This window comes from Balaenoptera musculus, chromosome 6 (assembly GCF_009873245.2).
Source record: "Balaenoptera musculus isolate JJ_BM4_2016_0621 chromosome 6, mBalMus1.pri.v3, whole genome shotgun sequence".
NCBI lineage: Eukaryota > Metazoa > Chordata > Mammalia > Artiodactyla > Balaenopteridae > Balaenoptera > Balaenoptera musculus.
The window spans coordinates 107,905,251-107,918,198 of record NC_045790.1 but is presented as its reverse complement, the minus strand read 5'-3'; the positions used below and the strand labels follow the sequence as shown (position 1 = coordinate 107,918,198).

At 54.3% G+C, this 12,948-nt stretch overlaps 1 protein-coding gene across 5 annotated transcripts in view; it reads right to left on the bottom strand.

The window, feature by feature from the left end:
• Window positions 1-12,948, bottom strand: part of RALGPS1 (Ral GEF with PH domain and SH3 binding motif 1) — a 287,071-nt gene that overhangs the window by 38,450 nt on the left and 235,673 nt on the right. For all 5 annotated transcript variants that reach the window (XM_036854415.1, XM_036854412.1, XM_036854416.1 and 2 more), the window contains exon 11: window positions 8,410-8,477. In XM_036854415.1, coding sequence (XP_036710310.1) covers window positions 8,410-8,477 — 68 coding nt within the window. The remainder of the gene's footprint in view (window positions 1-8,409; window positions 8,478-12,948) is intronic.

The window sequence follows — 12,948 nt, the reverse complement described above, 5'->3', positions numbered from 1 at the left end:
AGGGGTGTGTGGAGCCCCGGGAGTGGGCAAGACACCCAGGCTGTAAGTTCAGTGGGAAGGGGGAAGGCCTGGGACAGAAGGCGGGAAACCAGTGTTTGTGGGAGGAGAAGAGAAAGGCTAAGAAGGAACGTGTGTGAAACCAGGATCAACAGAACAGATATTTGAGAAAATGATCATTTTAAATTCACAAAGAAAGTGATCTTGTGCTTCGTTCATAATTCTAAAGGAAGACGGCTCAGAAGTGTTGCACGATTCTGACTTCAGCAGCCCCTGGTCTCAGCTGTCATGTCCTCCTCTCAGAGGCGGCCTTGGCCAGCCCGCCAGCACCAGGACCCTGCCAGGAGCCAGGGGCCTCTTCTACCCACCAGCGTGGACCACAGCAGACAAGCCCAAAGCGCCCCAGAAACGACCTCCTGTTCATCCTGTACGTTTCTCTTGGGAGGGAAAGAACTGCTGGTCTTCTCCCACCCTCAGGGGTTAAATTAGACACGGGCGAGGGCTTTCATTGAGATGCAGGGCCCAGTGCTTCACAGAATTCAGGTCCCTGAGTTCTCACAAAGAGGGCGGCAACCCCATCCTCCTGGGCACGTGTGGCCTGTGCCTGGCCTTCGCAGCGCCCATCCATCTGAAGCTAAGCAATTGTGTGTGATTTCCCGCTGACCGTCCATCCCCGCCCCCGCCCCGACACCAGCCCCGGGAGGAAGGGACCGTGTCCCCAGCGCCCAGTGCAGGACTGGGCGAGCAGCCGGAGCACCAGCCGAGTGTGCCGAATGGCCCAGCGCCATGCCCACGGCTGCAGAGAAGCCGGCTCTGCGGAGGGGGACACGTGGCCGGGATAGGGAGCCTCGTTCCCATGGGTTCCAGCGGCATCGGAGCGGCCCTGTCCGGGGTCAGCACTGCCCCATTTAAGCAGCCTGGCAGCCCTGCTGCCGCTCTTGGGGCTGTGCTCCAAGTCTCACACATTCGAAATTAATGCGAGGCAGCTGTGTCGGAGGGAAACGACTCAATCTGGAATCACAAGACTTGCATTCCAGTCCAGCCTCGGCCTGGGCTGAGCTGGGAGCCCGTGGTCCAGTCCGCTCAGGCTCCGAGCCTCCGCGTCGTCCCTGGAGACCAGGATGACAACTGGCACGATCTGGAGCCATCGAGCACCGCCCTGAGCGTCTGGGGCGCAGCGCCCACTTTCGCCCGATTCCAAGGGGTTCTGCGTCGTTTGGTTTCTCTCCTGCGTGGGCTAAGAGCCTTGTTCTCAGGCCGGGGCCCTCCCTGGGTCTGCCAGAGCCCTGCGGCCCTCTGGGGCCCGGGGGCCCCTCTACACAGAAAGTTTGTTTGTGTTGAAAGCCTTCTCTGGCCAGGTTTCATGGCGGAGCCTGGGAGCCCGTGACTTTCACATTCACACGCGTTCTTTGTTTCTCATACATGTAGCTCTTGCGGGTCCTTACTGTGAGCCAGGCTCTATCTCACACTCACTCAGTTTGCTCCAGTTCATTTCCTTCTGAAAAACGGCATCCGATCACCCTTCAACTGTGGTGATGCCCAGACGCTTTCTCCTCAGAGCCAGAGGCCCAGATTCCCAGACCGCAGCAGGCAGCAGGTTCAAGTCTTGGTTCCTCTGCTTGACCTTGACGCTAACAGGCTACTAAGACAGGAGACTCCAAGGACAAAGTAGATGTGAACTCCAGGGGGAACTGGCTCCCTGGCTCTTGAGCCCCTCACTAGGAGCCCCTACCTACTCTGAGAATATAAGAGGGTAGAGAGGGGGGTCCTCGTCCCTCACTCCTGGGGGGCTCTCTCACTCTCGTCGACCACAGTGAGGGGTCTCCAGGCCACTTGAGGAGCTTGCTCTATGTCCCCCGGCAGCTGGGAAACCCAGGGCACTCCCAGTGCCTCCCTCAGGCCTGGAGCCCACATGGCTGCAGCCAGAGGACAGCGGTGGCCACACTAGGGTTAGCTGTGCTCACGGGTCCATCGGTACCAGGACAGGTACGGCCTCCACGGGCCAAGGTGGCCCCTGTGAGGAGAGCTGGCGTGGAGCTGAAGGCTTGAGGGGACCCCAAGCAGCAAGAAGCTGGCGGCGGGCACAGCTTGAGGGGCCATGCAGTGGCCCCTGGAATAAATCTGCATCTGCCTGGGCCAAGGGACCGGTGGAATCTCTGCAGAACCCATGAAAGTGCCGTGAGAGGAAGAAGCACCTAGAGTCGGCACTGTGCCCACACCGTTCTTGGCACCCGGACCCTGCAGTTAGCCAGCCGAGGAAGGTGGAGACCCTGCAGTTAGCCAGCCGAGGAAGGTGGAGACCCTGCAGTTAGCCAGCCGAGGAAGGTGGAGACCCTGCAGTTAGCCAGCTGAGGAAGGTGGAGACCCTGCAGTTAGCCAGCTGAGGAAGGTGGAGACCCTGCAGTTAGCAAGCCGAGGAAGGTGGAGACCCTGCAGTTAGCCAGCCGAGGAAGGTGGAGAAACGCCCAGGGAGGGAGAGCGGCCAACACCCCTGCTCTCTTGTCACAGGTAGTCAGGCCCCAGCTGGGGCGAGGGAAGGAGAGTTAATGCCAAAGCAGGTTTGGAGTTCTACTCTTACATGGAACCAGCCTTCTAAGGACCACGTTGGGACAGCCTGCGACTCCAAGTGTCTGTGGGAAAGTCACAGATGTGCCAAAGTTGTCACCAGAGGCAGGGTGCTTCCTGCCCTGCACAGATGATGGGGACAGAGCCCAGAGCGCTCTGGGGCCCTCAGGTGCATCCTGCTTCTTCCACGTGTTGGGTACAGGTGACAACCAGTCCAGACCCCTGGGCTCAGCAACTGGCTCTGCCCCTTCCTCCAGGCATAAGATGGGGGGTGAGGGCGTGCACCCCAGCACCTTCACCTATAGGATGGGGATGATACTGCACACACACACACATCCCCCCTCACAGGGTGGGTGTGAGGCTCACCAAGCGAGAGCATGGGATGGGCTTAGAACAGTGCCTGGCAGAGAGTATACCCTCAGTACATGTTAGCTGCCATTACTATTACGATTACTATTATTATCTTTGCACCCCTGTTTCCCTACCATGAACCAACTGGAGAGGTCTACCTGCCCTCTCCTTGGGCCTGGCAGGCCTTTGTGGACTGCCTTGACCTACAGGGTGTGGCAAAAGCAAGGCTATGTGACTTCCCAGGTGGGTCACACAGATGCCATGATGCTTTGGGGACATGCACTTTCGGGGAGCAATGCCATGCAAGAGTTATGAGACTGCCATGCGGCAGGGGAGCCCAGGCCACATGGGAGGCCACATGTACGTTCGTGTTCTGCCCCAGATAACAGCCAGCACCACGCATGTCCAGATGGTTCCAGCCCCCAGCACCAAGTCCCTCTCAGCCTTCAAGTCTTTCCAACTGAGACCCCAGATATCGTGGAGCAGAATTTGGACAGGCTGTTTCCTGTCCAGATTCCTGACCTGCAAATCTATGCATAGAATAAACTGGTTGCTTTGTGCCGCTAGGTCCTGGGCTGGCAGGTTATGCGGCCGTGGTACCTGGCGCGGCTGGTGAGTGGTGAGCTGGAGCTGAGGTGAGGGCACTCTGGCCCCCCATCCGGTGCTCTGTCGGCTGTGTCACACTGTCCCTCCGTCCGGTCAGCATCTGAGCCTGCCTGCGAGGGCCAGGAGCTAACATTCCTGAGTGGTAAGCGCGTGCCAGGCACTATCTAAGGGCTTTTCCGGCCCAGCCTCAGCCCTGTGAAGTAAGCCTACATGAAGTATTTATTCCTATTCCCATTTCACCAGTAAGAAAACCGAGGCTCAGAGGGACTACGCCAATTGCCCAAGGTCCCAGAGCTAGGAAGTGCAGGAGCCAGACCTTGCACTCAGGTCCACCTGACTCCAAAGCGGGGCTTTTACCCGCTGGGCCATAGAACAAGGAAGATGGAAAGGTGTGTCGGAGAGCAGTCCTGAAGGAAACTTGCCGCCCAGGGTGAGATTTTCCATGGACTTGCTTTGCTGCCAAGGAATCTTCAGAGAAAACCTGTCAGTTGGTTCAGCCACGTGGAGGTGGGGCTCCCGAGATCTGGAAATGTCTTCACCGGTTCCAAGGCACACACAAACATCGTTTGCCCTCTCCTGGGGTCAACGTTCTTTATGATTTTTGCTCTCCAGGAAAATATTAGTTCATTTATATAAACTAAACATTACATATGGCGGGGGGGGAATGGAAGACGTGGCATTCCTGGCCTTTTTTCTCCCCAGACCAGAAACTGAGAAGGTTTCTCCACTTCCTTTCTCACAGTCTGTCCGTCTGTCGGTGCAGAGCTGCTGGCACAGCTGCTCCCCAGGGGTGGAGAGTGGGGTGCAGGGGCATCGCAGTGACGGAGGACGCAGCTGCAGCTCGGGGACCACCTCGACACCAACCGAGGCCCCGGAGACCCAAGCCCAGGGCTGCTCCTGATGCAGGGCCAGCATTTCCCCTGCGGAGCCAGCGAGCTGGCGGGGCAAACGGGCGCAGCTGCAGAGAGGGGTCAGGGAGCTCCTGCTGGCCTCCTGGGGCTCCTGTGCCCCCCCGTCCCCTCACACCTTCAGGTGCCTGCCTCCCCCACTGAGGGGTGAATGGAGCCCAGGAGGGCAGGTCTTCGCCGGGTTCCGCCGGGGCCCGGCTCACCGTCGGCCCTGGCACGTGAAGCCTCGAGTGAAGAGATGCCTCTTGGGGCCTCTACTCGGCAGGTGTGGGGTGCCTGCTGGCTGGAAAGAGCCCAGAGCTGTAGCCCCAGCTCCCATCCCGAGGAGCCGAGGGAGGCTGCGTTCCTCCCACTCCTGGGCCTGTAAGAGGCACATTCCTGTCCCCGGATCTGGTCGGGCTCCTGTCACGCAGCCCAGTCTAACTGCCAGACGCAGAAGGCCTCCCTGGAGCTGCCCTCTGGTCCCGCTCCCCACGGGACCCCACGGGTCCCCTCTGTCGTCTGAGGGTGGGAAGCCGGGACCACAGAGTGCGTCTGAAGCCTTCCAGATGCTCCCGGGCCCTCTGGTGATCAATGAAAACCTTAACATCCTGTTTCCAGGCTGGAGCCAGGGATTTGAAAAGTCAGTGCAGACGCTCCTGGGCCCCGGGGTCTGCCGGCCACACTGTGTGGAAACGCCGGCCTCAGCACTTTTCTGGGAGGAACGTGGAGTCAGCAGGCAGCCTGGGAACCAGGTGCCCACAGGGCCTCGCCAGGAGCCCAGAGACCAAGCGCCCCAGGTGCCGGGATCTGGGAACCCCAGGCTGGTGGGGAAAGCAGACACAGAGGGACAAAGAAGCTGCAAGAGGGTATAACGCAAGGTTGGCAAACTCTGGAAAAGGCCAGGTAGTGAATGTTTTAGGCTTTGCAGGCCGTGGGGTCTCTGTCCCAACCTCAGCTCTGCTGTCGTAGCGAGCGAGCCGCCAACGTGCCCACGGCCGCGTGTGGCTGTGCTCCAATACAAACTAGGGTGGGCTGCGTTAGGGCCATGGTGTGCTCCTTGCCCCCAGTGTAACAGGGGGCCTGACCTGGGGGGCGGGGGGCTGGGTGGAAGAAAGGCTTCCGTGGGGCCATGACATTTTGCTAAAACCTGAGGAGTGATTCAGGTGACAGAGGCAGAATCATAATATTGACAATAATACCATCATCCTAATAAAGTTACACTTGATGAGTGTGTTCCATGTGTCAGGGACTTGCTAAGTGTTTTACACACACATGACCTCAATAAATTTGCACAACTCTCTGCGGGAGGTATGATTATGCCCGCTTTACAGATGGAGAAATTGAGGCTTGGCGGGTATGTGGGGTGTTCTGTCTGACCCTTCAGATGCATTCTTTGCCCTGCTTGGTGCCCGTGGGAGGCTGACCCCCGAGAGGCATCTCTTGGCTCCCTCACCCAGGCCTCCAGTTGGGTTTGGCCGATGGGAGGCTCCAGTAGCAGATGGGGCGGGAGAGCAGAGGAGAGAGAGGTCAGGGCATTTTTTTCTCCCCCCTCCTTCCTGCTTCACCCTCCGCTACCACAGCTCCTGCCAAGCTGACTGTCCTCTGCGACTCAGAGCTTGCCAGAGTCGGTAATATTTTTCCCCACCAGGTCCTTCAGCCTAGAGGCGCTGGGGGCCTCGCTATCCTTTGTCTGAAGTATTTATTCCTACTGCCATTTCACCTTCATTAAGTTTCTTCCTGTGAGTCATCCGGGGGCAATTCTGTTTCCTGCCAGGAGTTTCTGACTGATGCTTGAGGTTAGTTAACTTGCTGGCTTCTGGTTTCACATGGCTAATACACAACGGAGCAGGTGGAGGTGATGGGGGATGGGATGGAAGGAGAGTCCGGCTGAACCTTGAGGAGGCTGGACCGGCAGCTGGATCCCAGCTCCAGTACTGGTTTCCAGCACAGGCAGGGGTCAAAAGTGAAAGCAACTCCTCCTTTCCGGCCCCGGGCTCAGTGAGTGGTCCAGTCCCGGAGACCCCCAACTAGCAGTGTTAGTTTTCTGCGTCTGGCTCCTGTCTCCAACCTGGGGCACTGGGAGATGAATCTTCCAGCATGTCTGGAGGGTAGAAAGTGTGGTGGTGGGCACTTGTTGGCACCTGGGGAAGGCCAGAGACGTATGTGGTCATCCTGTTAAGGTGTATTAACCAGATAGGGTGCAAAGGCCTCTTATTCAAACTAATTTGGAGGAGACTCAGAAGGGCAGAACACTTTGTATTTGAGCCCACTCTCCGGCTCCAGAATTCTGGCATTCTCTCCTGAAGAAATAGTCTTGAGTGGTTAGCATTTCCTACTGTTCCTTCTGTGGCCCGAAACGATTGCTTTAGAATCCTACTGCTACTTCCTACACCCCTCTGGTGAAATCCCTGCCCCCCGTCCACCCCCTACCCAAGGTCAGGTGCAGCTGAGCGTCCGGAAGGAACACGGCCAACTGAGTCGGGGAAGGTTCTAGAACAGGGGCAGAGCTGAGAAGGCAGAGAAAGACCAGTGCCAGGAGCTTCCCTTCTGGTCACCTCTGCTGGTGGGTCATCTGCTACGTGTGGGAGGCAGCGGATGTGTGGGAGGAGACTGCAGAAGATATTTTCATGTTAGGCACATGGAACCCTGTGAAGATCAAGCTCAGGCCAGCACTCTGTCTCTTGAGGTGTGGACAGCAGCACTCCCAAGGCTGTGTGGATCAACCAGCGTCTCCCTCTGCTAAGTTACTGTGGGACCCGCCCCCCCCCCCCGAGGGGGGACTAGGGGCAGGGTCCAACCTGCACAATGGAGCCAGGAGAGGCTGGGAAAGGCAAGGAGCCTAGAGAAAACCCTCAGGGCAGAGGCCTTGTTTGGGGGCGCTAGTGGGAGGCTGCATACCCCAGCCCTTGTGGCTCTGCGGTCCTGGGCCCAGCAGCACTGCTGCACTGGCCTGGCTCCAGAAAGGAGAAAGGGTGGCTTGAGGCATCGACAGGCTGGAGGTGGCACGACACCGGGCAGCGGCCTGCGACAGCCACCCCCCCACCAAACACTCACTGCCTGTCAGACTCTACGCTGCGCGCCTTCTGAATATCATTTCAATTTTGACATTCCAGCGACTCTGGGATGGACGACTTATCATTCCCCATCTTATGGGTAAGGAAACTGAGGCCCAGAGGGCATGAAGTGGCTTGTCCAAGACTGCAGTGGCCTAGAACCCAGGTTGGTGTCACCCAAGCTCAAACCAGGAGGAGGAAATACAATCAGACCCCCGTCCCCAATCTGGTCCCTCCCCAGGCAGCAGCAGAGCTCAGTCCCAGTGACGAGAGTTGGCTGGAATACGGATAAAAGGAAACCGTCACAGACATGACTCTGAAGCAGCTAACACCGCGTGCACACGTGGGCGGAGGGCTTTAAAGTGTGACCCTGCCCGGGTGGCACAGCCCTGCAAGGTGAGAGCTAGTATCACCTCCATCTTGTGGGCGAGGCCAGCGGGGATCAGAGAGGTAAAGTGACAAAGCTGGAAACGTCACAGCTTGGATTTGACTTCAAAGCCTGGGCCCCTAACCTCTAGGGAACACTGTCAATATGTCAATAAAACTGATGCCCGAGGAAGGCGAGCCGTCTGTGTGTGGTGGGAAATACCCCAGGCATCCCGCGCACCCTTCCGGGGCTTGTCAACCCAAGCCTGGCGGTAGGCCCGATGACAAGGGTCCAGGTGACCGGGAGAAGGTGCTGGGGTTTTCTCTACCCTGTGCATGCTCCCGGCTTGGGGTTCTGACCTTGCCTGTCTTAGGTCTCAGGCTCTTCCAGGGAGCCCCAGCCCAGAGGTGCCCCACAGGGGCCCCATGTGATCAGAAGCCTGGGCAGGCTGTGAGCAGGGACGCTGAGTCTGCCAGCCTGCAAACCGGACTCTGGCCTTTGGCTCCACAGGAAAAGCCAACCCTGTCAGTCACGTTAGGGCTACTGGAGAGTCTGCCCCCACTCGAGGTGGCTACGATACCTGCAAGATCTTCCTTGGAAGAGACTAGTCTCGGGGAGCTGCTTCCTGGTTCAATTCTGAGCGACAGTCTGAAAACAAAGATTTTCAAAAGATTAGATGGGCTCTGGTGTGTCAGGGGGTGGGGAGCGGAAGGTAACATGTGCACGCTTGGAACTGAGAAGCTGGACTGCTGTTAAGGGCTATTACAGTCACAGAACCCAGGAATACTCTGAGGTCTGCTCCAGATCACAGCCACTTCCTTCCAAGGTCCCCAGGGGATTTCCATGACCAAAAAATAATGGTTAAGGAAGACACAGTGAACAGTGTAATCATGGCCCATCATCTGCTGGGCACAGATGTGTTCATTCTCAAGACAACGCTGTGAACTAGGAACACCATCCCCGTCTTGTAGAGGAAGAAACTGAGGAGCATCGAAGTCAAGCAGCTTCCTCAAGATTCACAGGGTTAACAGGTGGCCGAGCAGGGGACCAGGGCTGTCTGACCCCAAACCCCAAACCAGGGCGTTTAATCATTAGACTGCACTCTCTCTCAGATGCCTCCAGAGAGGCATGACACAATGGTTATTACTATTTTTTAAAAGCATCGATTAAGAACTTCTGGGTGAAAATGACAAGAGTGAAGCCGGCTGCGAGACTTCTCTCTCACCCAACAAAACGAACAAACAATTATAAAGGCTCAGGAGTAAAAGAACTCACCAGCTGCTACTCAGCAAGGGAGGGGGTATAAACTGAAGCCATGAACTTCAGAAACTTGTAGCCAAGAAAAGAAAAAGTGGATCCTGCAGTCTAACCGAGTCCTAACACGGTGCGGCTCCTATCCTGCCCTCTGAGACTTCTCGGTGGGTCTGAGCGAGAGTCCTTTCCTTTCCCTCTTCTGACTGGCTGCAGATTCTGGAGAGAAACGGATGGGCCAGGTGGATAGTATGGGGAATACTCTGATGGAAACGAAGCCTCCATGGCGGTGGCGGGGGGATGATTCGAAACCTGAGGGTATCCTTTTCTGGAATGGGATACAGCCCGAAACTAGGTGGAGGAAACCCTGCTGTAGGCCTTTCAATAGAGCCGCTGTCTCGGGGGCTTCCCTGGTGGCGCAGTGGTTGAGAATCCGCCTGCCAATGCAGGGGACACGGGTTCGAGCCCTGGTCTGGGAAGATCCCACATGCCGCGGAGCAACTGGGCCCGTGAGCCACACTCACTGAGCCTGCGCGTCTGGAGCCTGTGCTCCGCAACAAGAGAGGCCGTGATAGTGAGAGGCCTGCGCACTGCGATGAAGAGTGGCCCCCACTTGCCACAACTAGAGAAAGCCCTCGCACAGCTTGCCACAACTAGAGAAAGCCCTCGCACAGAAACGAAGACCCAACACAGCCATAAAAAAAAAAAAAAAAAAAAATAGAGCCGCTGTCTCTAAAACAGACCGCTTGCTCCCTGCCTCCATGGAGCCTGAGCCCTGCGTCCCCCCGCCGGCTGCACGAGAGGGCAGAGACTGAGGAGCCCTGGGCCTCACAGCACAGCAGGAGGCAAACCAGCCCCTCTCACACAGGGGAGCAGGGTCAGACGTCGCCTCCCTTCACGAGAGCCGTGGAATAGCCAGATGAAGCCTCTCACGTGGAAGCAAGATGAAAAGAAACGGTGTGGCAAACTAGCAAACGTCCTCTCAGGAAAGAGAGAAAGAGGAAAGAAGAGAGCATTATCCAGATTGCCCAGCCCAGAAGGCAGCCCCAAGGAACACAAGGAAATCCCCCACGTCCTTTAGAACTGGGGCTGAATAAAACAAAACCTGAAAAATGAGATGAGAACACAAACGGGTAAGATGAAAGGGGAGATTGGAAACCTAGGGGAACAAATCAAGGACTGAAACAAGAGAGGACCGGAGGAATACCAGAGTAGAAACAGACCATCCCAGTGACTGTTGATGAAGAAGATGGAGATTATAGCCATTAGAAAGAAGCTGATGGATTTGGAAGGCAGAGCATCCAACATATGGATTCCTGGAACGCTGGAAAGAGAAAAGCCAAGAAGTGGCACAGAAGTAGTCAAAGATAGAAACCAAAAGAATTCCTCTGTAATGAACAAAGAGCATACCCTGTTCCAGGGAAACCTGGTACAGAACCCTCCACTCCGAGGCATTCCTCCTGTGAAGCTTTTGAACCTCAAGGAATTCTTCACCCACCAGGTAGACAAAACAAGTTGCTTATAAGAGGGAAAAACCAGACTGGCGTGAGATTCGTCTACAGCGGCATCAAGCGCCAGAAGGCAGTGGCGCAGGCTCTGCGTGTCCTGAGGGAGGGAAGCAAAGGAGCCCAGCAAGTCAGATGCAAATGCTTTCATGAAAGAGATTGGAGGACTCTTTCGAAAGTGTAGGGCTTTCGTAAACCTACTTCATGACGAAACCCGGCTAAATAAGGGATTGATTTAAAATAAAGACTCCAGGAATGGAGAAGTGACAGGTGGTAAGAACCGAAAATGTTTCAAAACACGAAATAGTAGGAATTATGATTCCTGAACATGATGTGTATGTTATAAACTTGGATGACGTAGAAATAAGAAGATAACTCACAAGGATTTGGAAGATGGTGCAGTAGAGGTGAAGGAGGGGGGAGCTTGCTAACGATCTCATCTTTCATGACCAGAGTCAACGGACCCTGGTCACCATGGAAATCTAGTTAAAACAGAACTTAGGCACTCCAACCTCTTCATGTTTTTCCTGACCTCTTTTGTTAATCTTAGAAGGCCCTTTTAGGAAATAATATCTCTTGTGGTGGAGAAATATTTATTTGCAGAGCAGCAATTCCTTATGTTTTATTTCAGTTCCTTTTTCTGGTTAAATTAAAGTAAATACTTTTAATTAAAAATAGCAAGTGTGGTATAATCCAATTTTAATAAATTCTATTCTTGCAGCCATCTATCTTTCTCCATATATATATATATATATATATATATACTTTCTATGCATAGAAAAATGTCCAAAATAATGTTCACTTGATGCCAACAGTCAGGCTTTCTAAGTGGTAGGAATTTGGGTAATTTTTCTTAAATAAAATAAAATAGACTAAAGGCTGAGGAAAACAAAGCACTGGTTGGGCTCCTTGGCCCAACGTCTCCAAAGCAGGTCGGGGCAACGTCATTAAGGTAAGAGGTAAGCCTGTGTCCTCTGGGGTGGAGACCAAGTCTCGGGGGGGTGAGTTGGGCCAGGGAGTGTGGGATGCTCAAGCAGAGTCACAAGCCCTGTGCGTCCCGTGTCACTCAGAGCCAGGGTCTTCCTGAGAAGGGACCCCCTCAGTGGTCTGGGCACGGGGCGAGAACGCAGCCTTCCTCCCTGAGTTTGTCCACTTGGACCACAACAAAGGGCCTTTGTGAAATCCAGGCATTAGGTGCTGGGGGTGTTCAATGTCCTTCAGAATGGAAGGCGTTATTACTCACAATCTGCAGCTTGTCCAAGGATTATCTCACGGCCAGAAGTATTTATAGACCATTTTTCTCCTTAAAGGATATTAGTGTTAATGAAAAACTACTGTCTCCTTAACCGCATTATTGGCACATGAATGTATTACCCCAGATCCTAAGTGGGAATAATTTCCCACTCCGGGGTACTCTTTTCAGGAACAGCAAATGCTTTGTAAGTAAAAATGAGCAATTTGTGGCAAACGTAATTTTAATGGTAATCTCTGGCCTTTATTTATTGCTGCTATGATTATGTAACAGATCAAAATTTATTATATTCCATTTTAACAATACATTGTACAATAACAACTGAAGACATTATGTTTATGTTCCTAAAGATAGCCAATCATTAGAACCATGTGGGGAGCTTTGAAAAAATACAAATTTCCAGACCCTGCCCCCCACACACACACCTGGATGGCTAGAAGGCTTCCTAGGTGTCTCTGATCCACAGCCAGGGCTGAGATCCACTCCTGCAGAGGTGGCAGGTGAAAAACCTTGAACAGCCATTCCCAAGGTCTTGGTGAGTGAAAAGGGGTAACCTGGGGTGTCTCTAGTGGCCACAGTTCTCTACAGTTTCCAGTGACTTTGACAAAGACCAAATCATCAAGTTGATCAAATTTTTAGACACAAAACTGGAAGAGATTTAAAAATATATTGGATAGCAGGCTTCAGAGGGATCATGCATGGTTTACTGGAAGCAACCAGTAAGATGAGATTTAAAAGAATACATGTAAAGTTGACGTTTAGGGGGGAAAATGATCAGTTACAAGACGGCTGAGACTTGCCTCCATCATATATCAGGCCATATGAAAAGTCCTGAGGCTCTTAGCTGACCTCAAGCTCAAAGTGAGCCAAGAAGACATCCAATCAATACGGCAGACAGACCCAACGTGAAAAAACTTCTTTCTCCCTCTAAATACATAGATATGTTGGATAAATTCCCAGCTGCCACAAATGCAGAAAGAACTGAAAGCCAGAGCAGGTGAGTGGAAGATGAGGCCAAAGGGCCCACAGGGGTCTTCATGGGAACTGGGCCTATTCCATACGGGCGGCATGGGATGGAGACGGGGCCTCAGCCAGCGCCAGATGGCAAGAG